At 41.8% G+C, this 27449-nt stretch overlaps 1 protein-coding gene across 1 annotated transcript in view; it reads right to left on the bottom strand.

The window, feature by feature from the left end:
* Positions 1 to 17831, bottom strand: part of hcn2b (hyperpolarization activated cyclic nucleotide-gated potassium channel 2b) — a 185947-nt gene extending 168116 nt beyond the window's left edge. Inside the window, exon 1 of the mRNA XM_086004598.1 lies at positions 17158 to 17831. Coding sequence (XP_085860724.1) covers positions 17158 to 17831 — 674 coding nt within the window. The remainder of the gene's footprint in view (positions 1 to 17157) is intronic.
* Positions 17832 to 27449: the final 9618 nt, after the last annotated feature.

Here is a 27449-nt window from a genome sequence, read left to right as displayed (position 1 = left end):
AATATGGGTTTTTTTCCGCAATCACTGTTAAATTTGCTTTTCACTACCTTAAATTGTGTGCTCATGTTCTACTGACCTCACTTAGCTTAGAGTAATATTCAGTCTATCTTGTCTTTATCATTTCATACTTTATATACCTCAATGGGGTCACACTTTAACCTTTTTCTCTCTGAACTGTTATGGTTAGACATCTCTAATCTTTCCTCATAATACATCCTCTTTTACACTAGGGATAATTCTTGTCACTATTCTCTGCTTTCTCTTCATGGATATCCCTTTTGAACTGTAGTGATCAGAATTATGCACAATATTCCAAATGAGGTCTGTAACAGTGCATTATAAAACCTCAGCATAGCTTCTTTGGATTTAGAACGCTGATGCTGATTCTTTCTTCCAATATGGAATAGTTTGCATTTGTTAGTATTAATTTCAATTTACTACTTGTCTCCCCAATTGTACAATAAATCTAATTCCTTCTGCAAAACCTTAACAGCACCCTCCATTCTGACTACACATTTATTAAGCTCACAACAGGTATATGCATCCCAGTCATTTGTGTAGATGAGAAACAACCGAGATGAGCGTAGTCTGTTACTTTGGACCATTATTCTAAATATTAAGAGAAATTTGTCTCCTCACCGGGTCTCTCTCAGTCACCCTGTTAACTTCTTTTATGTTTTAGAAGTGCAGGTTACAGGTATCCTGGGAGCAGCCATTTTGTGTAGAAATCCACACTGTGATATCATGACATTTTATTTGTGATATGAGGAATAAGGAGGGCTGCCCACAGTCCATGTGGTCTCTAACCAGCAGTTCTAAATCATGGCAGCAAAGGCTATTGAGGCACACCAGTAAATGCAAAGGTTTATTACGTTCAGATTTATGGTACAATTCAGTACACCATGGGGGAAAAATTCAGTTGTTTGCACCTCCCGTTAGCGCCTTAAGAGGGCGCTAATGGGGCGCAAAGCAACTAGCGCCCGGGCGCAGCGATGTTTGCGCCGCTCGCAAAATTAACTAGACATTTTGCGGCGGCGCTAAACACTACCGCCACGATCTCCTGCACCGCCAGATTGTGACGTCAGTCAAGTGCGCAACACCCCGTTAGCGCCCCGGACCGGATATTGAGTGGCGTCCCCTGCCTTACCGCCTGCCGCTAGCAACGGCAGGTTGACGGGAGCGTTATGCTGTCAGAAAGGGACTAGGGGAGCGCTATTTAAAGGCGACCGCTTCCTGCCTTTTTTTGTCGGTGACATTTTTGCACCACGCATTCTGAGAGAGAGAGAGAGAGAGAGACTTCTGGAGAGATTCAACGCTGTGTGAAGGAGTTTTGAGTACTGAGCAGCACTTTGCAGGTTTATTTTGATTTGCCCTTCCCTGCTTCGCCAGCGCTCTGAGGTAGCGCCTCGCCCCTCGGCCTTTGCACCTTAAGACAGGTGTGAAGCACCTGATTTAGCGCTCCAATCACCTCCAGGGGCGATAAAAGCCAAGTTTGCTGTCGGAGGCGATAATCAGCGCCAGGTGCTAAACTTTGCGCACAGCCGATAATGGCACCCCAACTGGGGCGATACTGAATTTTCCCCCCCCATGTATCCCCCTTTTTACGTGAAAGTGGCACAATATAATTTCAGCAGACACAATATGATAAGAAATGCAGAATATTGTTTTTGAAACACATTCCTGTTTTAGAAAGATAATTCATAGCTCAAGTAAAAATACACAGTCTGAGTAACATATATAGCATTTCCCAATGATAAATATCTTACAGTGACCTTGTGAACTATCAATTAAACTACCAAACCTCTGCAACAGCCAGGCCAGCTGATGAATTATTACCTGCAATGACACGTTACATAAACACCAGCCCTACAGATAAAAAACCATGTATTTATGTTTTGGCTGTGAACTGTTTTTAAATGAAGTTCTAAATAATATTCACTCCCATAAGTTTATATCCTTCAATAGTTTATTGAAACCCAAAATTCACACATTACTGTGGAATACTGCTCCTGCTAAGTGTGTCTAATGTGGACAACTTTCTGCAGTCATTGTCAACACTGCAGGTCCCAGCCTGTTAATTGTCCATCTCCTGAAGCATAGTTATTGTACTTTCGCCATCTATACTTCCTTAAGTTGATATTACACTCTAAGCTCTTTAAGCAGTATACACCTATTGTTTTATTTCAACATAAAATATTTTCCAAATAAAGTAATTCATCTGCCATCGGACAAACTTATTAAAGCCTCTCAAGTGTATGTAAGGTTCTTCTCAACTGAATGAATAAAAAAATGTTGAAAATTAGTATCACGGAAATTTTTCACACACTTTACGTCCACTTGGTATGCTGTTGCTATACTTGTTGAAAAATATAAAAGATATGAAAGACTTAGCAGTCCCTGCCCGGTGGATTGTGTATCATTAAGTTTCACATAGCTCGTGTATTTAAGTAAAGACTGCCTTGAAATTTTATTTCAGTGTACGCCATGTAAAACAAATTGTTGGTAGCAATTTGGCAGTTCCAACCATTTTTAACAGTTAAAATGCATGGTGAACTATACAATACAGTATATGTAAAGTAATCTATTAGAAATGTAAGCACACCTAACACACATATAACATAGTGTGGCATATTAGGCAGCAACATATAAGAGCTTGACAAGACATCATAGGTAGTGAAGTTTATTGTTAATTTATAGTTTTGTTTATTGACATCGCAAACTTGAAAAGCATTACTAGCTTGGAATACACTGCAAAATATTATACTGCATAATATATATTAAATTAACATTACTTGCCATTTTATATTTTTATCTTATTAATGCCAGAGGTGTGTAATGACTGACAACAATGGATAGAAGGCTTCCCTTAACTGAATTACATGACTTGAACAGAAAAGATATTGTGCCATTTGATTTGAACAGCAGTAATATTTGCGATCTATCCTGAAGCATGTTAAAAGGGAATATCATTGTTTGTATATAGTGTATCCCAACTGTGGCAGCAACATGCTAGGGCTATGTTGGTGAGTTAATGCAGGGCATACAGAACAGAAAAACGCAAACCTAATACAAAGATGTAGGAGGCATCAGAAATAGAGAAAGACAGTGAGGAGAATATGGGGCAAAAGGCACGATTGGAGAACAAGACCAGGCTAAGATATTGTGAGGATTCAGCTCAGAAAAAATGGAGAGATGCCAGGAAATTCTCAAGACAGACCCAGGAGATCTCTGGCACATCATTAAAAAAAGGCAGAAAAGTTCTACTGTTGTACTACAGGTACAAGATTTACAAATGGTGTGTGAGGCAAGTAATCCAAAATGATATTGCTGATTCTACGTAACTCTTTGGTCGGGGGAAATGGAGTCCCTTGCATGTACTTGCTTGTACACAATGCAGCGTTCTGCTCATTCCAAGTGATAGATTTAAATGTGGCAACGAGTCAACTGTCTTGTAGGCACTTGGCTAATATTAAGACAATTAAAAACTGATTTTATGAATGGGCCATCTGAGAACTTTTTAGACCGCACTTTTCACCAGCTACACTCAGACAGCAGCCAGTGTGAAGCTAAAGTCATGTGAAATTACCCCCTGAAGGTGATTTCTGGATACAGTTTGGGTGACTTCATGTCCAATTACTGTATGCATTTTGCATCCAAGTAAAATCAAAACTACTTTGCATCAAACTGTGTAAAATAACTTTCCTAAAGATCACAGCGACAGCGCGGGGAAAATGAATTACAAAAGGCAGATAAATTATGAATAGAATAAAAATGGAGGAAGATTAAAGAGGATCATGGAAACAGAAAAAATAATTAACAAGCGAGACAGTTAATCAAAGCAAAAAGGGAAAAAATGAGATAGGGATTGTTAGAACCTGATGGAGAGATAAAGAATGGAATATATCAGTGCTCATCTCAATTCAAAGTCCATTAATTCAAATTATCTGATAAATCATTATTTTTAGTTCTAAATTCTGACTTTCCTAAGTTATTTATGTTCTTAATTCAATTTTTTGGATGATTCGGTTTTTTTAGCCCAAAAAATGACTTTGAATTATCAGTAGACTGTATACTAGATAGAAGGGAACTGGTTAAAAGAAAGTAAATGAGCAAGAGGGGAAAGGATGAGGAAAAATATAAAAATGGCATTTAGGTGAACGAATCAATTATTTCATTAAAAAAAACCAGATTCTATTATAGCCACAATCAGAAAGACGGTAATGAAATACCGAAGGAAATAACCTTAATCACAAGATACATAATGACGTTACACAGCAGAACTACTGCCCTTATCGCCGGCGCTCAAGCAGCAATGAATCTCTAATAGGCTGTGGTAGACACCGTTGATTTAAGGTCACTAATGTACTCCAGCTCTGCTGGATCAGGTGACGGTGTCTCCTTGTCCGCAAGGTCGCTACAAGGAGAGGCTGACTGCGGGTAAAGCTCACACAGCAGGGTTAGGCTGGTAGGACATCTGCAGGCTTCCTTCCGAAGAACATTAAACACCATTAACTATCGGCAGGAGGAGGTATTATCACATGGGTATTGTATTCAGCTGGTGTGAATTAGCTATAAAATATGGTGTCTGGTCTTCGAATGTGGGGCTCTCATTGGTACTGAATCCTATGTGATAAATGTCCTTCTGCTTGCGGTGCCTAATCATCAAGACAAAAAAAAATCCCTGATTAAAATAGCAAGCAGGCTTGAACAGTAATTGCTGTATATAGACGATAGAAAACAAAAGATTGACAGCATGGGCTCGATTCTTTCCCCCATTATAGGGCTAGTCATTAAATATAAACAGTCACAGTGTCAATGATTTGAGCTACGAGTCCTATATTAAAATTGACATCAATGTGATTTTTTTTTAGTGTGATTGTGACTTTCTGGAATGATTGTACTACGGTGAGCAAGGAGGATCAAGAATGTTGCAGGAGAGGGGGGACATCATATTTTAAAGCTAAACTGGTTTACACTCTGCCTGAATCAAATTTTGTCTTCAATGTCATTCAGGATGTTTTTATTTTATTTAAACTCCAAATTGGAAGGAAATGGTGTTTTATGGTGTATTTACAGCACCGTGGAGTCATTTGGAAGTCTGATATTGCTTCTGTGCTTAAAAAAGTCAGGCAAGTACACAGCAGGCAATGCAAAAATCCCCAGCACAGATACTACAATGTAAAAATGTTGATTTGTCAGTAGAATTGTTCAGTATTACGGACCTTAGCTGCAGCTACTATGACTAACTGGGTGGTACAGTATTGATATTGGAATTTACATTGCAGAGAAAATCCTACTGAAGGAGTAAGTTTTGTGGCACTTCACGCTTCAGCACCAGAAATAGCTCCATGTCGGTGCAGACTCCAAACATCCCGGGTTCCTGCAGCAGACGCCACCTATCAGTGCCTGTACCAGAGAGAGAGAGATCTCGCCTGGAGTGGTACTCGGAAGCCCCAAACTCCCCAGTCAGATTAGATTATGCCTTAGGCAATTCCTGCGATGACACGTGTAAAGGAAACAAATAGAACAGCGAGGACAAGATTGCTATCAAGAAAAAAAACATGTGGCTATAACGCCAAAATCGTATTAACATACATAACGGTCTCAAGGTTGTCTCCAGGTGAAGCACTTTGAAAATGTATACATACACTATAAATACCCTTTACTCTTAGCTTTGCTCGGTCTTTATATCAGTGGGAAACTTTATATTTGTCCCAGAAGAGGGGCGATTGTTACCTGGTCAAGAATAAAATTGTACAAAACAAAGTTTAAAAAAAAGCTTTCAGAGGAGAAGGCGAGTTCTGTCCTCTCTCAGGGGACCTTTTCAATGCATAGTTTGTGAATTCCGTGTTCATCAGGGTGAAGAATGTTAGTGCTGAGGAATGGAATACTTTTCATTGCAGGCTCCGAGCCACAGCATCAAACATACCCGAGTCAAGAAAAAGCACGGTTCGATGCGTTTTCCCCAACAGTATACATAAGGCCCAAATCTAGACGAGCACCTCCCACTGTACTTATGTGAGTTTCCATTTCCGCCCCAGTTACACTGCAGCCTCTCTGAGCGAGATTGCTATTTACTGCTGAATTAGTAGTTTAGTGCTTCTGGGCCCATACCCAACCAGAAACTGTACTGAGACAGCTCAAACTCATCTCACATGGGGTCCTCCCACAAGAGACATCCGTTCTGTAAATCAGAGCTGGATTCGAACCCAGACAAAGGAATGAAAGGTCAATATTTAAACCAGCTACACCACCAAATCACACGATTTGTGGGCATGTAGTATATCCATGGCGTAATTTGCTCATTAGTTCTAATAATTTACTATAACTGTGGAAAGCATGTACATCTCAAATAGCACCTTTAAGATGCTATTTATATTAGCTTTTCAAATTACAAATCTGTGGCTAATTGGCACCCTGCTCTGACCAATGTGCCAATCTACAGTGATATGAAGCCATGGCAATTTTGGAGCTTTAAAATAGTTTTTCCTGATCACAGGCTGATATTGACACAATAGGCCTTGTATGAATATTTACTGTGCATTGCCATGGTACCCAGACATTAAATCAGTACTATTATACTTTATATATGATTTAAACTCAAGCTATAAAAAGCATTCTCATTGTACTGACCAGCAATTGTGGTTGTTTATGGCCTCTGTGAGATTATAGATTAGTAGGAAGATATTTAGATAGTGTGCGTATGTATATACTTGCACACACATGTGCAGGCGAGTTATAAAATAAAATCTTCCCTTAACCATATGTCCAGCCCCTTGCACATTATTTCTTTAAAAACATTGGGTTTGATTTCCTTTGTGTGCTAAAACCACAAACATGTTCTTTATAAGCATGTTGACAACTTTGCTGTACATAGAAAACAGGAAATCCATCTTAACCTTTATTTACAATAAGAATCTATTGATTTAGTCACTGTTCTTCAGCATTTTACGGTGGCTAGGGTAATGTACAGGTAATTGCTCATCTTATGCTCTAGATGGCTCTATGCCTAGAATCACTAACCAAGCTGGCTGTGATTGCTTAAATTTAACAATTTACTTTGCTGCAGCACTTGTGGTTGTCACTGACAGAACACCTGAGATTGGGAATTCAACTGTGTGGGGAATCACATCACAAGCCAAGATCCTACTACTGTGTCATAGAATGAGTTCCTTGCCTAACATGGCATGCCCACCATACTGCTCTTAATCAGGTGAATTACATATTATAGTTGAATTTCTTTATACCAAATTTAGATACAGTGAAAAATTCTAACAATCCAATTCATTGAGCATGCGACAGCTATTGTTATAATTGACATCTCTTTATAAGCTAGTGAAAGACTTTCATTGTTTAGCCCTTAAAAGAAACTATTATGTATCTAGATCATTAGTAAAATAAATGGAACAGTTCATCCAGTTGGTTGAGTTGGCAGGGATTAATAAATGGCTAAACAGCCATTTATCTATTAATAATGATAATTAAAGTTGCAGTGTTTTATGCTAGAATATACTCTTTAATCATCTCTATTCCAGCATAAAATGCTGAAACATTCATTTCTGGTATAATAGAAACAAATGCCTTTAGGAATAAAACATCTCAATGCATTTGCTGAATCTCCTGAGGATACTTTCTTAAGTTAGAATTATTTTTGGAAGTGCTGCAGAATTAATTTGAAAATAGATCAACATGTGGAGGTCCTCATCATTAAGGTGAATATAATTCTTCATCATGTTCATCTCTTTCTGCTTCTGATTGAAGGTCTGTTTCATACCCGACATGCTCCCTTTATCGTGATGTTGTTTTTCATATATTTACATTAAATGCGACTATTAAGTATCTGTGAATCAAAACTGAAAGTTAATCTATTATACTACATTATTATTCTAGAGTAAATCAGGCCACAGCTCAAAGCATAATTTTACTGTGATATATAATTTCATTACAAAAGGGTTCCGCTATGTCTCTGTTGAACAAATGAATATACAAGACAGTGATTGAACTTTTAATGTTACTAAATGTTTATTTATTCAACATTTTTGTACTTGTTCAGTGATGCCCTTAGCTATCCTGTGGCCTGATTTACTCTAGAATAATGTAGTATAATAGATTAACTTTCAATTTTGATTCACAGATACTTAATAGTCACATTTACGGGGAATGGTAGCATAGTGGTTATGTTACTGAACTAGTAATCCAGAGGCCTGGACTAATGATCCAGAGACGTGAGTTCAAATCCCACCACAGCAGCTGTAGAATTTAAATTCAGTTAATTAAATAAATCTGGAATAAAAAAGCTAGTATCAGTAATGGTGACCATGAAACGATCGGATTGTCGTAAAAACCCATCTGCTTCACGAATGTCCTTTAGGGAAGGAAATCTGCCATCCTTACCTAGTCTGGCCTATATGTGATTCCAGACCCACAGCAATGTGGTTGACTCTTAACTGCCCTCTGAAATGGCCCAGCAAGCCACTCAGTTGTACACAACCACTACGAAAAACAATAATAAGGATAAAACCAGACAAACCACCCAGCATCGACCTCGGCACCGGCATTGGATATGACAACGGCACACCCAAACCAGTCGACCCTGCAAAGTCCTCCTCACCAACATCTGGGGACTTGTGCCAACATTGGGAGAGCTGTCCCACAGACTAGTCAAGCATCAACCTAACATAGTCATACTCAGAGAATCATACCTTTCAGCCAATGCCCCAGATTCCTCCATCACCATCCCTGGATATGTCCTGTCCCACTGTCAGGACAGACCCACCAGAAGTGGCAGCACTGTGGTATACAGTCAGGAGGGAATGGCCCTGGGAGTCCTCAACATTGACTCCAGACCCTATGAAGTCTCATAGCTTCAGATCAACCTCAGGTAAGGAAACCTCCTACTGATTACCACCTACCACCCTCCCTCAGCTGATGAATCAGTACTCCTCCATGTTCAACACTACCTGGAAGAATCACTGAAGGGCACAGAATGTACTCTGGGTGGGGGACTTAAATGTCCATCACCAAGGGTGGCTCGGAAGCACCACTACTGACTGAGTTGGCCAAGTCCGGAAGGACATAGCTGCCAGACTGGGCCTGTGGCAGGTGGTGAAAGAACCAACATGAGGGAAAAACCTACTTGACGTCATCCTCACCAATCTGCCTGTCGCAGATGCATCTGTCCATGACAGCATTGGTAGCAGTGATCACCACACAGTCCTTGTGGAGACGAAATCCCATCTTCAGACTGAAGACACCCTTCATCATGTTGTGTGGCACTACCACCATGCTAAATGAGATAGATTCGGAACAGATCTAGCAGCTCAAAACTGGGCATCCATGAGGCGCTGTGGGCCATCAGCAGCAGCAGAATTGTATTCCACCACAATCTGTGACCTCATGGCCTGGCATATCCCTCACTCTACCATTACCATCAAGCCAGGGGACCAACCCTGGTTCAATAAGAAGTGTAGAAGAGCATGCCAGGAACAGCACCAGGCATACCTACAAATGAGGTGCCATTCTGGGGAAGCTGCAACACAGGACTACATGTATGCTAAACAGTGGAAGCAGCATGCTATAGACAGAGCCCACACTCAACGGATCAGATCAAAGCTCTGCAGCCCTACCACATCCAGTCGTGAATGGTGGTGGACAATTAAACAACTAATGGGAGGAGGATGCCCCATGAATATCCCAATCCTCAATGATGACAGAGCCCAGCACGCGAGTGCAAAAGACAAGGCGTTTGCAACCATCTTCAGCCAGAAGTGCCGAGTGGATGATCCATATCGGCTTCCTCCTGAGGTCCCCACCATCACAGCAGCCAGTCTTCAGCCAATTCAATTCACTCCACGTGATATCAAGAAACGGCTGAGTGCACTGGATACAGCAAAGGCTATGGGCCCCGACAACATCCCAGCTGTCGTGCTGTAGACTTGTGCTCCAGAACTAGCCGTGCCATTAGCCAAGCTGTTTCAGTACAGTTATAACCCTGGCATCTACCCGACAATGTGGAAAACTGCCCACAAAAAGAAAGGCAAATCCAATCCGGCCAATTTTGTTTATTTTTTTCAATTTGTTTATGGGATGTGGGCGTCGCTGGCAAGGCCAGCATATATTGCCCATCCCTAATTACCCTTGAGAATGAGGTGGTGGGCCGCCTTCTTGAACCGCTGCAGTCTGTGTGGTGAAGGTACGCCCACAGTGCTGTTAGGGAGGGAGTTCCAGGATTTTGACCCAGCGACGATGAAGGATCGGCGATATACTTCTAAGTCAGGATGATGTGTGACTTGGAGGGGATCTTGGAGGTGGTGGTGTTCCCATGCACCTGCTGCCCTTGTCCTTCTAGGTGGTAGAGGTCGCGGGTTTGGGAGGTGCTGCCGAAGAAGCCTTGGCGAGTTGCTGCAGTGCATCTTGAGTGCAGCTCTAACAACACTCAAGAAGCTCGATACCATTCAGGACAAAGCAGCCCGCTTAATTGGCACTCCATCCACCACCTTAAACATTCACTCCCTCCACCACCGGCGTACCCTGACTGCAGTGTGTACCATCTACAAGATGCACTGCAGCAACTCGCCAAGGCTTCTTCGGCAGCACCTCCCAAACCCGCGACCTCTACCACCTAGAAGGACAAGGGCAGCAGGCGCGTGGGAACACCAACACCTCCAAGTTCCCCTCCAAGTCACAAATCATGCTGACTTGGAAATATATTGTTGTTCCTTTATCGTCTGGGAATCACTCCCTAACGGCACTGTGGGAGTACCTTCACCACACGGACTGCAGTGGCTTAAGGTGGCAGCTCACCACCACCTTCTCAAGGGCAATTAGGGATGGGCAATAAATGCTGGCCTTGCCAGCATCGCCCATATCCAAGGAACGAATTTTTAAAAATGCATGTAAATATCTGAAAAGCAACATCGCAAAAAACTAGCCATAACACATATGCCGTTCATGCAGCTATTTATCACACACCATATATATTGAATACTTAGCAGTTATTACTTTTCAGTGGTTTTGGTCAAATATTCCCATTGCTGCAGTATGTCATTGTCAAACATGTCGACTACAGCTCCACTGAGATCTCACTAGGGCCCAAACTTGCATTCAGCATGCAGCAGTCGCTCTCTCTCTCTCTCTCTTCCTCACACACACACACACAGTGCATAACCCTCAATATTTGAGAATGTTCCCTACACCCATTGTTATCAAAACTAGAATGGCAGCAAGCAAATCATATTTAATTGGTGCTATTGGGTATCAAAACAAAACAAACATAACACAGGATAAACATCTCAACCCTATACTAAAAGACAACTTTCTAAAAGGGATGAAAACTCCTTTATTAGTTTTCAGACCACTGTACATTTGAATACAAAAATCTAGGCTGACACTCCAGTGCAGTACTGAGGGAGTGCTGCACTGTCAGAGGTGACATCTTTTGGATGAGACGTTAAACCGAGGCCCCATCTGCTCTCTCAGGTGGACGTAAAAGATCCCAAGGCACTATTTCGAAGAAGAGCTGGGGATTTATCCCAGGTGTCCTGGCCAATATTTATCCCTCAATCAACATCACTAAAAACAGATTATCTGGTCATTTTGCTGTTTGTGGGAGCTTGCTGTGCACAAATTGGCTGCCGCATTTCCTACATTACAACAGTGACTACGTTTCAAAAAGTACTTCATTGCTGTAAAGCGCTTTGGGATGTCTGGTGGTCGTGAAAGGCACTCTATAAATGCAAGTCTTTTTTTGTACATACCTTGGTAATTATCAGTTGTCCATCCCTCCCTGTTCAATTCTATGTAATCGCCCTTGCTTTCTCTCATTCCATGAAACCAGCTTTTAAATCAAACATGACCACAGCTCCATCTTTTCTCAAGCTCCTCCATTCACCCAAATAGCAGCTTTCCCTTCAACCATCATCAAAGTGCAAAAGAAGCTGATCCTAGTGAGAACATGATATACTGCTCTACCAGTGACAAACCTGAGCCTTAACACAATGATCAATTGAAACCTACCCAACTCATTTATAAAAGCATAATGCAAATAAAGTTTGTGAAATAATGAGTACAGCAAATTAATAACCAACTGTTTAGAATCTGTAAATGGCTGAATACATTTTTTGTTGAATGCATAATTCTCACTTGATCTCCTCTCTTATCCATATGGAAGAAAAAAAGTATGGCAGCCTGGAGAGTATTTTACTTCTTATAAGTCGGATGAGTTAGAAATTATTAATAGAAAGAAGTCATGAGATAAGAAGGAAAGAAAAAAATACCCCCCCCCCCCAGGGAATAACTATATCTGTGCAAAACACGTGCAAGACATTACAGTCATGGATATGAGTGTGTGAAATGTTTCAATAATTCTCACAACTGGAAGCAATCATTGGAGCAAGGATGATCTCATATGTATTAATTATGGCTTTAAACTCGTAAGACGGGGGGAGGGATCTACAAGAAATGAAACCCGCCCCTAAATATAAACAAAACAGGAAAGGAAAGCATAAGAAAGAGCAAAGTAAGGGAGGACATTGATGGCCAGGGAATAAATAGAGTTATAGAACAGGAGTTTAAAAAGATGGTTAAATATAAAGTGAGAGGAACTGCTATTAAAAATGAGTTAATCTGTCTGTACAGCAATGCACACAGTGTCCATAATAAAACAGGGGAGCTGGAGGCAATTATGAGTTGCGAGGAACCAGACATAGTAGGGATTACTGAGGCATGGCTATAGAAAAATCAGGTCTAGGAATTAAACATTGCAGGGTAAAACATATTTAGAAAAGATAGAGAGGGGAAAAGGGGAGGTGGAGTAGCTGTACTTATTAGGGATAACATAATGGCAGTAGAAAAATGTGATGCAGCTATCAGCAAGACAGAAATAGAATCCATGTGGATAGAGATAAAAGATAATAAAGGATTAATCACACTAATAGGGGTAGTCTACAGACCACCTAATAGTGGAAGGGAGGTGGAGGAAGAAATATGCAGACAAATTAGGGAAATGAGTAAAAAACAGAATAATAATCATGGGGGATTTCAACTACCCAGATATTAATTGGACAGAAGAGGTAGGTAAAGGGGATAAGAGCATGGAGTTCCTACAATGTGTACAGGACTCCTTTCTAACCCAATATGTAAAAAGCCCAACAAAGGAGGATTCACTATTGGATCTAGTAATGGGGAATGAACCAGAGTAGATAAGAGAAGTAAAAGTGGGGGAACAGATAGGCAATAGTGACCATAATATAATACGCTTTAAGATAATAATTGAGAAAGACATAGGTATGACAAAGACCAAGGTAATAGATTGGAGAAAAGCTGATTTTGAGGGGCTGAGAATAGGACTTGGGAAAATAAAATTGACAACAATATTGGCAAACAATGATGTAGAACAACACTGGGAAACATTTAAAATGGTTTTCAACAGAGTCCAGGAAAAATATATTCTGCTAATAAACAGGAACAAGCTAAACACTAATGAGACATCATGGATGAATAAAGCCATAAGGGAAAAACTGAGGGTAACTAAAGAGGCATACATTAAGTACATGGACAGCAGGGGAGAGCATGATAAGGGAGAATATGAAGGGATTAGGAGAGAAGTCAAAAAAAATTAGGAAGGCAAAGAGGAACTATGAAATTAAATTATCAAGGAACATAAAACAAAATAGTAAAATATTTTACAGGCACTTAAATAAAAAAAGGAAGGTCGGGATGGGAATATGGCCACTAAGGGAGGGAGAGGATAATGCCACAGGCAATAATAGAGAGATGGCAGAGTTTTAAATAATTACTTTGCTTCAGTATTTACCAGGGAGATAGAACAGGTGGAGATGACTTTGGATGATGAGATTAGTAATGAGTTAACTGCATTTAAAATAATGAGGAGATATAATAAATAAACTAAAAAAAAACAAAGCGGATAAAACCCCTGGTCCGGACAGATTACATCGTGCATTTTAAAAGAATCTAGGGAAGAAATAGCAGAGGCATTACTACACATATTTAGTAATTCATTAGAAAAAGGTGTAGTGCCAGAGGACTGGTGGATAGCTAATGTAATACCTATATTTAAGAAGGGATAGAACATGTCCAGGGAACTATAGGCCAGTCAGCTTAACATCAGTGGTAGGAAAAATAATGGAATCCCTACTAAAGGAGAAAATAGAAGAACATCTAGAAACAAAAAATATAATAAATAGTCAGCGTGGATTTCAAAAGGGAAAGTCTTGCTTGACCAACCTAATCAAATTTTTTGAAGAGGTAACAGAGAGAGTAGACAAGAGTAATGCAGTAGATGTAATTTATCTAGATTTTCAAAAGGCCTTCAATAAGGTACCACATAATAGACAAATGAATAAGGTCAGGGAATGTGGAGTCAGGGGACAAGTAGCAGAATGGATAGCTGCTGGCTTCAAGACAGAAAGCAGAGAGTAGGGGTAAAGGCTAGCAATTCAGAGTGGAAGAAGGTAAGAAGTGGTGTTCCACAAGGATCAGTGCTGGGACCACTGTTGTTCACAATTTATATTAACGATTTAGACCTTGGAATCAAAAACACAATTTCTAAATTTGCGGATGACACCAAATTGGGGGGATAGTCAATACTGAGGAGAACTGCAACAAATTACAAGAAGACATTAATAAACTTGCAGAATGGGCATTTTAAATTCAACATAGATAAATGTGAGGTATTACATTTTGGTAAGAAAAATAGGGAGGTCACATATTATTTGGAAAATGTAAATGGGGTAGAGGAACAAAGGGATCTCGGAGTACAAATACACAAATCACTAAAAGTGTCGACATAGGTTAACAAGGCCATAAAAAAGCAAACCAAGCACTAGGGTTTATTTCTAGGGGCATAGAATTGAAAAGTAGTGAAGTTATGCTAAACCTGTATTGAACCTTGGTTAGACCACACTTAGAGTACTGTGTGCAGTTCTGGTCGCCATATTATAAAAAGGATATAGAGGGTGCAGAGAAGATTTACAAGAATGATACCAGAAATGCGAGGGTAAACCTATCAGGAAAGGATGAACAGGCTGGGTCTCTTTTCTCTTGAAAAGAGAAGGCTGAGGGGTGACCTAATAGAGGTCTTTAAAATTATGAAAGGTTTTGATTAAGTGGATACAGAGAGAATGTTTCCACTTGTGGGGAAGAGCAAAACTAGAGGCCATCAATATAAGATAGTCACCAAGAAATCCAACAGGGAATTCAGAAGAAACTTCTTTACCCAGAGAGTGGTGAGAATGTGGAACTCGCTACCACAGGGAGTGGTTGAAGTGAATAGTATAGATGCAGTTAAGGGGCGGTTAGTTAAGCATATGAGGGAGAAGGGAATAGAGGGTTTGCTGATAGAGTTAGATGAGGAAAGACTGGAGGAGGCTCCAGTGGAGCATAAACACCTCATGGACTGGTTGGGCCCAACGGCCTGTTTCTGTGCTGTATATCCTAATGTAATCCTATGCACTGGACCCAAAGAAGGCAATTGATGGTGTACAGAAAATATCCAAAGATATTTGCTGGAAGTATGTAATCTGAGTCTAAAGGATAAGATTACACAAATTCGTCAATTTATTGGAATTTCACCACTCATAAATCCAATATTTGGTCTGTTCCACACTTTAGTGGTGTTTGGAGAGTAAAGCACCAACGATTACAATTAAATTAACGGAAATGTTGGAGACATTGCATGGTCTGAAATCATTAATAATTGTGGTAACACTTGTAAGTGGTAACATCCACTGGATCACCCGTTAGGTAAGTAGACTAACGTGAGCGAAAATTGAACTATGCTAAGAATTACATCAAGAAAGGGTGAACAATAATTTGGGGTTTTTTTCAGATTAAAATGAAAGTAGGGGTTTTATTTTACATCCAGGACGTGTTAGGCGTGACTTTTATGATTGCAAAGAGTGAGAGATTGCAAACCTATTTAAACTTGTGGAGCTGTCTTTATCTTTTGAATGAGATCTATCAAAAATCTAATATTTTTAAAACCAGAATGCGTGAGAAATGACAGGTTTATGGTTGTTAAATGTTGGATGTAATAGAAAAGTGACAGTATAATTTCGGAGACCGCTAACATGAGAGGCAGGACATTCCGGGAGGTCATCTCACACCGGTTGGAGTTGCAGTATAATTCCAGCCTCAGTCCAGAACGGATTGGGATGTATTTCCCCCACTGGACTGGAAACCGAAAAATGATGCTTTGGTTGTGGGGACCAGGTCTACAAAGACCTAAAGTATTGTTTTAGAAAATAGCCTGTAATGGTGATAACAGAAAGCACCTCAGCCCCTCCCGAACAGACAAACACACGCCATTCCCACCCCTGAACCCGAGGTCGTGGTGATAAAATGCCTCATCTTCTAAAGGGGCGGGGTGATGTGGGTAACAATGCCGCCAGCCACCACACTGCCCAAGGACAGAGACGCAACAAACGCTCGGAAATGCATCTATGCCAAAAATAAAACGCTAGGTCACCTCTACAGATCGTACCTACAGTACTTAACACCAAACACCAAGGGAAAAATCCCTTCATTCAAATTTCAGTTGGCACTGTATTCGTTGCGCACGATTTTAATAATCTGTGCACATTTATTAACAGGTACAAATACTTCTAGCGCAAACGGTTATACGATTGCAGTGTGGCCCAGTGTGAATGATATCTCCGATTGTAGGCTGCCCAGGAAGTTAAGTCGGCAGTCTTGCTGCCGCTGGGACCACCTGCACTGTCTGAGAACTCGGCAGAAGCATCAAAATGTTACTTCTTTGGAAACAGAATCGCAATTCCCGTCCACTGCAGCTCTGCGGCGTCTTTCAGAGAACAAAACCAGATCCACTCTTAAAAACACACACAGCTCCAGCCCTATACATAAGGGACTGCGTTCAGGGGTGTGTATTGATGGGGCGGTCCAGGTTTTCGGCTGGTGTTCTCTTAAAGGTTGCTTATTAAATAATCTCTTTAAATTTCCATACCGGGGGCCTGTTAACAAAGAACCATTGAACATGTTAATGTCAACCGACCTTCAGTCTTACAAGTGACAACTGACTCAGTTGGTGTCGACTCGAGTGCAGCAGTATATATGTGTTAATGCATGTGTCTGTATCATGTTTAATAGCAGAGGGCTAGTCTCCTCTATTGCAGCACTCACCGAAAGTCACTGTAAGGGTGGATAATCCATGCTCCGGCCGATTTGACTCTTTCCTGTTCCTTTTCCACAGCTTTTTGACTGCCAAACATACGCAGGGAAAACTTGTTAACGCCGGGCTGGAGCATGGCCCCAAACTGCCTCTGCATGAAGCTAGCCTGACTGCCGCTCTGCTCTCCATCCTCGGGCAGGATCTGCTCAGCCCCTTCCGATTTCAGAAAGCTCACGGAATTCCTCCCCTGCTGCTGGAGCTGGGATGATTTTCTGCTGGGCGCCGCCGAGAAAGCCACTTTGGTTTCTTTCTTCTCCTCGTTGTGGGAGGAACCGCTTCCCTCCATGGCAGCTGGCTTCTTCTCCTCGCCCCTGTCGTGTTCTGCCCTGTTGATGGACGATTGGCTTCCCTGGGTCATCCTGCAATCCCCGTTCGTGTTGCATTTCATGCTCACCACCGTCTCTACCTCTCCCTGGTTCGATTCCCCTTGCTTATTGTCATTATTATTGTGATATCCTCGGCCGGCTCCCCCTCCTGGGGGCGATGGCATCGCTTTCATCCTAATGCTCTTGCTGCGAGTGTCCTCCTCAGTCTCGTCGTCCTCGTCCATGATGCTCGTTTTGGGACCTATATGCTGGGGCAGGCTGTACAGCCTTCTTCGCATAGTAGGGCGCAATTTGTCCATGAATGCTCAAATGGTTGGAGAGGTATGCTTTGACGTGTGCTGAGCTTCGTGTGCGTGACATCTTTGCTTAAACGGCGTATGGAGCCAGGGACATTGTGTCCTAGTCCTTTCTTGAGGAGAAGGTTAACCGACCCACCAGGCTGCATTCTAAGAGAGAGCTCCCAGAACTCCGTCCACCTTAAGATGTCCATTTAAAAAAAAATATATATATATATAATTTAGACATGACGACTCATTCTTTTCGCCCTTTAGGCGGCCGTATCCTTGTACAATTAGAGTTAAGCACCACACAAGGGTGAATTTAAGCTTACCTGTGGAAAAATATTTTAAAACAAAGAATTATATTTATTTAGCGCCCTCATGCGTCTGTTTGACATTGTTCGCCTTTTTAAATACATCCACAAAGGAAATAAGGTTTCAGTTCCCTGTAATGCGTGGACGCTTCTTGTAAATGTATGAAATTAATCCACAAGTCCAGTACTTAATATGGCAGGAAAAAGAAAGTTTAATAATTTTTAAAAAAACCTGACCAGCCGCCAGCTAGTTGCTGCAGAGGTCGCTAAAACTGGGCATCCACCTGGAATAGTAATATTGCTGCAGCCTTTTAAAAATACATTAATTCATATACAGCACATAGGAAAAATCTCAATTGGAGATCACAGTTTCTTCCTTTGGCCTGCAGACGTTGGCAGGAGTGTTGTGATGTTATAGCTCAGGTAGGAGACTGAGGAAGGAGGACGGGTTAGCAGAAACTGGACCTAAAAACCATACTGTGTGAAGCTACAAAGTAGTCTCTGGCAGACACCTGTAACAAAGGGCAAAGGCACCAATGGGTGAATGTAATGGTGCCCATCTAAAAATAACCCAATTTCTGAAATGATCCAGCGCTATGCTTTAAGGATTAATACTAAAGCTCTAATTATCTAGGGCTGTAGAGAGGGCTTTAAACTAATTAGTGGGGGGGGAGGCTTCTGGAGAGCAAATAATAGAAATGACAACAGAGAAGGTCATAGACTTAGGTAGCAGTGGGGGAATTAAAAAACAGAATGTGTCAGGAAGGGACAGAAGGTATGGAGTAAAAAGTAAAGTACTAAAAAGGGAAAAAACAGGAACTAAGTGTTACAAAACATATTTGAAAGTTCTTTATCTGAATGCACGTAGCATTCGTAACAAAATGAATGAGTTAACGGCACAAATAACGACATATGGGTATGATCTTGTGGCCATTACAGAAACATGGCTGCAGGGTGACCATGACTGGGAATTAAACATACCAGGTTATTTAACAATCAGGAAGGACAGGCAGGAAGGGAGAGGAGGTGGGGTGGCTATGTTAATAAAGGAAGGAATCACTATAATACAGAGAAATGATATTGGGTCAAAGGAGCAGGATAGTGAAACAGTTTGGGTGGAGATAAGGAATAATAAGGGGAAAAAAACACTAGTGGGTGTAGTCTATAGGCCTCCGAACAGTTGCAACTCTGTTGGACGGAGTATTAATCAGGAAATAGTTGAGGCTTGTAATAAGGGAACAGCTATGATTATGGGGGATTTTAATTATCATATTAACTGGACAAATCAAATTGGGCAGAGCAGCCTTGAGGATGAGTTCATTGAGTGTATTAGGGATGGGTTTCTTGAGCAGTATGTAACTGAACTGACCAGGGGGCAAACAACCTTAGATTTGGTCCTGTGTAATGAGACAGGATTAATTAAAAATGTCCTAGTAAAGGATCCCCTTGGAATGAGTGACCATAACATGGTTGAGTTCCATATTCAATTAGAGGGTGAGAAGGTTGGATCTCAAACAAGCGTGCTGAGCTTGAATAAAGGAGACTATGAAGGTATGAGAGCGGAATTGATTAGAGTGGACTGGGAAAATAGATTAAAGGGTAAGACGGTACATGATCAGTGGTGTACATTTAAGGAGTTATTTTACAACTTCCAAAAAATATATATTCCACTGAGGAAAAAAGGGTGTAAAAGAAAAGATAGCCATCCGTGGCTAAGTAAAGTAATTAAGGATAGTATCCGACTAAAAACAAGGGCATATAAGGTAGCCAAATCTAGTGGGAGGATGGAAGATTGGGAAGTCTTTAAAAGACAGCAAAAAATAACTAAAAGATTGATTAAGAAAGGGAAGATAGATTATGAAAGTAAATTAGCAAAAAATATAAAAACAGACAGCAAAAGTTTTATAGTTATATAAAAAGAAAAAGGGTGGCTAAAGTAAATGTTGGTCCCTTAGAGGATGAGACCGGGAAATTAATGGTGGGAAACATGGAGATGGCAAAAACACTGAACAATTATTTTGTATCAGTCTTTACAGTAGAGGACACTAAGAATATCCCAACACTGGACAAACAGGGGGCTCTAGGGGGGGAGGAACTAAATACGATTAAAATCACTAAGGAAGTGGTACTTGGTAAAATAATAGGACTCAAGGCGGATAAATCCCCTGGACCTGATGGCTTGCATCCTAGGGTCTTGAGGGAAGTAGCGGTAGGGATTGTGGATGCATTGGTAATAATTTTCCAAAACTCACTGGACTCAGCAAAGGTCCCGGCAGATTGGAAAACTGCTAATGTAACACCCTTATTTAAAAAGGGTAGTAGGCAGAAGGCTGGAAACTATAGACCTGTTAGCCTAACATCTGTGGTTGGTAAAATGTTAGAGTCCATTATTAAGGAGACAGTAACGGGACATTTGGATAAACATAATTTAATAGGACAAACTCAGCATGGTTTCATGAAGGGGAAGTCATGTTTGACAAATTTGCTTGAGTTTTTTGAGGAAGTAACATACAGGGTGGATAAAGGGGAACCAGTGGATGTAGTGTATTTAGACTTCCAAAAGGCATTTGACAAGGTGCCACACAAAAGATTATTGCTCAAGATAAAAAATCACGGGATTGGGGGTAATATTCTGGCGTGGATGGAGGATTGGCTCTCTAACAGAAAGCAGAGAGTTGGGATAAATGGTTCGTTCTCAGATTGGCAACCAGTAACTAGTGGTGTTCCGCAGGGGTCAGTGCTGGGTCCCCAACTCTTTACAATCTATATTAACGATTTGGAGGAGGGGACCGAGTGCAACATATCAAAGTTTGCAGATGATACAAAGATGGGACGGAAAGTAGTGAGTGAGGAGGACATAAAAAACCTGCAAAGGGACATAGACAGGCTAAGTAAGTGTGCAGAGATTTGGCAGATGGAATACAATACTGGAAAGTGTGAGGTTATGCACTTTGGCAGGAAAAATCATAGAGTAAGTTATTATCTTAATGGCAAGAAACTGGAAAGTACTGTAGTACAAAGGGATCTGGGGGTCCTGGTGCACGAAACTCAAAAAGTTAGTATGCAGGTGCAGCAAGTGATCAAGAAGGCCAATGGAATGTTGGCTTTTATTGCTAGGGGGATGGAATATAAAAACAGGGAGGTATTGCTGCAGTTGTACAAGGTATTGGTGAGACCGCACCTGGAATACTGCATACAGTTTTGGTGTCCATACTTAGTCAGTACAAAGAAGGTTCACTCGGTTAATCCCGGGGATGAGGGGGTGGTCATATGAGGAGAGGTTGAGTAGATTGGGACTCATTGGAGTTCAGAAGAATGAGAGGCGATCTTATTGAAACATATAAGATTGTGAAGGGGCTTGATCGGGTGGATGCAGTGAGGATGTTCCCAATGATGGGTGAAACTAGAACTAGGGGGCATAATCTTAAAATAAGGGGCTGCTCTTTCAAAACTGAGATGAGGAGAAAGTTCTTCACTCAGAGGGTGGTAGGTTTGTGGAATTTGCTGCCCCAGAAAGCTGTGGAAGCTACATCATTAAATAAATTTAAAACAGAATAGATAGTTTCCTAGAAGTAAAGGGAATTGAGGGTTACGGGGAGCGGGCAGGAAATTGGACATGAGTCTAGGTTCGGAATGGTCATGGCCCTGTGGGTAGTGGAGTGGGCCCAGGGGCCGTGTAGCCTGGTTCTGCTCCTACTGTGTTCTAATTCTGTGTTAGATTTCAGGAGATGGTTTTATTCCTGTTCCTGGCTGGGGTGGAGATTGCCTTTACAGAAGGTAAGTACTGTAGAAAATATAGGGACAGAGTGATCTCCTGGAAGAATTTCGATCGCCTAGATGGGTCGGAGAGGAATTTCCCAGATTTTTTTCTCCCAAATTGGCCATTGGGTCTTTATCTGGTTTTTCGCCTCTCCCGGGAGATCACATGGGTTCGGGTGGATGCAGAGTGATAGAAGATTTGAGGTTGGGATCAGATCAGCCATGATCTTATTGAATGGTGGAGCAGGCTCGAGGGGCCGATTGGCCTACTCCTGCTCCTATTTCTTATGTTCTTATGTTCTATCCTAACACTACACGATTTGCTACAGTCGTTTCCAAACGAGTGTTGTTTGATGTTTCTGAGGGTGACAGTGCCCAGTCCTGTAAGTGTGTACTGCAGCAAGCGTCCAGCAGTAAGGTGACAGGAGCACTCGGCCTCTCCACTCTTAACCAGGGCGACGCATTACTTAGTACTTTCGTAATTCTCTAATTTTTACATTACTGTATCGAGGTTACATTAGACCAGGTCATGTTATACCTGCTGCAGGTTAATAACCAACACGGTTATCCCATTCGTTGAAATGCAAAATAAAAAATCCTCAATGCAGTACTCATTTTCTTTTTCTTCTGTTAATCATTTTTGAGGCTTTCTTGCTTGCTCATTTTGCTACGTTTAACTCTACTTTCTAGCTTCAATTCATATTGGATAGTCACTGAATAAATTCTACATGCCCCTATTGACTATTGAACTCACATTATCGAAGCAAATGTGTCTCCTATCTATGAGGTCAATGTTATGCTTCAATGCTAGGGGAATAGGATGAATCAGAATATCCTAGGAGTTTAAATTATATGTTACACTGGATTTTAGAGAATAGTCATATCGTGATGTTTTTCAACAGAGGTCAAATCAAAAAGCTAGTCACATTTGTGTAACTTATTTGATTATTACTTTTGTAATTCTGTAAATTATGCATTACTTTGAAACATACAACATTCTTACAGGGCTTGACAGGGTAGATGCAGGGAGGATGTTTCCCCAGGCTGGGGAGTCTAGAACCAGGGACCACTGTCTCAGAATAAGGGGTCGGCCATTTAGGACTGAGATGAGGAGAAATTTCTTCACTCAGAAGGTGGTGAATCTTTGGAATTCTCTGCCCAGAGGGCTGTGGAGGCCCAGTTGTTGAATATATTCAAGACAGGGATCGATAGATTTTTGAATATTAAGGGAATCAAGGGATATGGGGATAGTACAGGAAGGTGGAGTTGAGATAGAAGATCAGCCATGATCTTATTGAATGGCGAAGCAGGTTTGAAGGGCCAAATGGTTGCATTCGACCAGGTAATGTTATACATGCTCTAAATTAATAACCATAGAAACATAGAAGATAGGCGCAGGAGTAGGCCATTCGGCCCCTCGAGCCTGCTCCGCCATTCAATGCGATCATGGCTGATCATCCAAATTCAGTACCCGGTCCCTGCCTTCTCCCCATATCCTTTGATCCCCTTAGCCTTAAAAAATATATCCAACTCCTTCTTGAATATATTTAATGAATTGGCATCAACTGTCTTCTGCGGTAGAGAATTCCACAGGTTCACCACTCTCTGGGTGAAGAAATTCCTCCTCATCTCAGCCCTAAATGGCTTACCCCTTATCCTTAGACTGTGACCCCTGGTTCTGGACTCCTCTGCCATCGGGAACAGCCTTCCTGCATCTAGTCTGTCTAGTCCTGTTAGAATTTTATAAGTTTCAATGAGATCCCCTCTCATTCTTCTAAACTCTAGCGAATATAAGCCTAATCGACCCAATCTCTCTTCATACGTCATTCCTGCCATCCCAGGTATCAGTCTGGTGAATCTTCGCTGCACTCCCTCCATGGCAAGAACATCCTTCCTCAGATAAGGCGACCAAAACTGCAGACAATACTCAAGGTGTGGTCTCACCAAGACCCTGTACAACTGCAGCAAGACATCCTTGCTCCTGTACTCGAATCCTCTCGCTATGAAGGCCAGCATACCATTTGCCTTCTTAACCGCCTGCTGCACCTGCATGCTTACCTTCAGTGACTGGTGCACAAGGACACCCAGGTCTCGTTGCACTTCCCCTTTTCCCAATCTATTGCCGTTCAGATAATAATCTGCCTTCCTGTTTTTGCCACCAAAGTGGATAACCTCACATTCATCCACATTATACTGCATCTGCCCAATCACCCAACCTGTCCAAATCATACTGGAGTTTCTCTGCATCCTCCTCACAGCGCACAAACCCACCCAGCTTTGTGTCATCTGCAAACTTGGAGATATTACATCTAGTTCCCTTGTCTAGATCATTAATATATATTGTGAATAACTGGGGTCCTCGCACTGATCCTTGCGGTACCCCACTAGTCACTGCCTTCCACTTGGAAAAAGACCCGTTTATTCCAACTCTTTTATTCCTGTCTGCCAGTTTTCTGTCCAAGTCAGTACCTTACCCCCAATCCCATGTGCTTTAACTTTGCACGCTCGTCTCTTATGCGGGACCTTATCGAAAGCCTTCTGAAAGTCCAAATACACCACATCCACTGGTTCTCCCTTATCTATTCTACCAGTTACATCCTCTTCTACCAGTTACATCCTCACAACCAACACAATTATCCCACCTGTAAACACATAAGAATTTTATCCTTACTTTTTTATAATAAAATTGAAAAAGTATAAATCTAAATTCACATTAAAGATATTTTTTAAAGAACATCTATTTGTTGGACACTATAGTAGAATAAAACATATTCTGTAAAATTCAAATACTATACTCAAAAATAATTTTGGAATATAATCAATATGAATGCCAATTTTAAAATAGTGTATTGTTTAGAAAATAGTTTTCTGAATTTAAGGAATCCTGGTTAATTTCATTAATTGGGTTCTTTGTAGCTTGGACATTGAGCCCAATTGCCTCCATCTCTATACTAGCCAAGATCAGCTAACTCACCTCAGACTAGGAATCATCAACAAAGCTGCCCTTTAGTGGTATCATTCATTGTCATGCGGTCAGCTTTGAAATATATGCTGCGAATATCCAGATCAAACCCTTTGCTACCACCCTTGACTCTTCAACCATCTGTACGCTGTCTGTTGCTTAGCCATGAGCAAGAATGTCCTTATACCATCCTGTTCAACTCCCATTGAAAACCCAGGACCTCAGCCCCCACTCCATTTCTCTTCCTAGCAGTTTATTCAGGCTGAGTCTGATGGAAGCAACTTCAGTGTCCTGTTTGATGCTGAGCTGAGCTTCAAACTCTAAAGCCTAGCTGCCACCATCAAGACCCCCTTTATCCAATGTCACAACATCACTCACTTTTACTGCTATCTCCCCCCTAATGTAAGCGAGCAGTTTTTACACCTTATTCTAGTCTATTACTTAGATTGGACCTATTTTCACTATAATTTTTTTTAATCTAAAGGAGCATTAGCTTACAGGAAAATGTTTAGAATTTTTTTTGCTTCTTCATAATAAGCAATAATTCTCTTGGATCTTTATTACCTCTAACCAAAAGGATTGCCAAGCATTTTGCCATGAAGACAATGCTCTTTCAATTCCTTAAGCAAGGTTAGAGTTATTCGATTTTTTTCCGTTGTAAGTGAGTTAAATAGACGGTAATTACAGCATTCTTTTCTAAACGTGGAAGGTTGAGTTCTTCAGAAAATAATAAAGAAAGACTTGCATTTATATAGCACCTTTCATGACCACCGGATGTCTCAAAGCACTTTACAGCCAATGAAGTAGAGTCACTGTTGTATTGTAGGAAATGCAGCAGCCAATTTGCGCGCAGCAAGGTCCCACAAACAGCAATGTGATAATGAAAGGATAATCTGCTTTTGTTATGTTGGTTGAGGGATAAATATTGGCCAGGACACCGGGGATAACTCCCCTGCTCTTCTTCAGAATAGTGCCATGGGATCTTTTACGTCCACCCGAGAGAGCAGATGGGGCCTCGGTTTAACATCTCATCTGAAAGACGGCACCTCCGACAATGCAGCACTCCCTCAGCACTGCACTAGAGCGACAGCCTAGCTTTATGTGCTCAAGTCCCTGGAGTGGGACTTGAACCCACAACCTTCTGACTCAGAGGCGAGGGTGTTACCAACTGAGTCACTGCTGACACCCCACTGTGAGGCGGGTCCACTGTCAAAATCAAAAAGATTGACAGCGGGTCGGTATCCCGCTGTCAACCTGCCTCCATGTCAGTTTCCCAAGTGTCGGATCTGTCACCCCTGAACAGACCCGACACCAAAGGGCAGGTCAGCCAATTCAGATACTTAAAAGCTTGTTAAAAGGTACTTAAGTAGCATTTTAGCATGTACTTACCATTTTACCAGCTTTTTCATGGGGTTCCCGGTGCGCGAGGATCATGTCAGGTAAGTATGTCGGGTTCTCAATGACTCTCCATTGCTGTGAATAGGTGACAGCTGCAAAAGTGGTATAAAACTGACCATTTCACAGCTGTTCACTTCCCAATCTTAGAAGCTGGAGCCTTCAGGATTTGGAACACACTTTTGAGCTTTATGCACTTTGGAAGTGTTTGGAGTAATCTCTCTATCTACTGTCATCTCCTTGGAACAATCTATCTCAACACTGACAGATTGCTTCTGTGTGGTTAGCACTGTTGCCTCACAGCGCCAGGGACCCGGGTTCGAATCCGGCCTCGGGTGACTGTCTGTGTGGAGTTTGCACATTCTCCCCGTGTTTGCGTGGGTTTCCTCCGGGTGCTCCGGTTTCTTCCCACAGTCCAAAGATGTGTGGGTTAGGTTGATTGGCCATGATAAATTGACCCTTAGTGTTAGGGGGATTAAATACGTGGGTTACGGGGATAGGGTGGGATATGTGTTGGTGTAGGGGTTACGTGGATTGGGTGGGATATGTGTCAGTGCAGGCTCGATGGGCCGAAATGGCCTCTATCTGCACTGTGGGGTTTCTGTGATTTCTGTGATCTCAACTTCAGCTGCCATATATAACATCACAATGGGCGCGATTTATGCTCCCTCACCTTGGTCCTCCGAATCTGATGACGATCAGTTGCAGCAGCAGCAGAACCAGCCACACCAGTAGCAGTAACAACCAGAGCGCCAACCTTCTCCTGAATCACCTGATGCTGCACAGGGCAGAGGGCATCAGCGCAGGGCTGCACCGTGTCAGAGGTGATACCCCTCAAAACAGAGTGTACAGGCAGAGGATGAGCTTCCTCAACATAACTGAGCAGCAGTGCCAAAGGAGGCTCAAGTTATCGCGCCAGGTCGTCGCCGACATTTGCACATTGCTGGAGTAAGACCTGCAGCCCAGAGGAAGGGGTGGACACCTCTTACCAGTGGCTGTCAAAGTCACCAGCAGCCTCAACTTCTTCGCCTCAGGCTCCTTCCAGGGATCTGCAGCAGACATCTCCGGCATCTCGCAGTCAGCCACGCACAGATGCATTACACAGGTCACTGATGCCCTCTTTAACAAGTCCGCAAATTATATCCACTTTGCGAGTGGTGAAGGCAGTGTCAATGAGCGGGCACTCGGCTTTGCAGCTCTGGCTGGCTT

The sequence above is a fragment of the Somniosus microcephalus genome, chromosome 13 (genome assembly GCF_052327205.1).
Source record: "Somniosus microcephalus isolate GS21.2 chromosome 13, FLI_Smic_1.0, whole genome shotgun sequence".
Taxonomy (NCBI): Eukaryota; Metazoa; Chordata; class Chondrichthyes; order Squaliformes; family Somniosidae; genus Somniosus; species Somniosus microcephalus.
The sequence above is the reverse complement of the archived record's forward strand: the minus strand, read 5'-3'. Positions and strand labels throughout refer to the sequence as shown.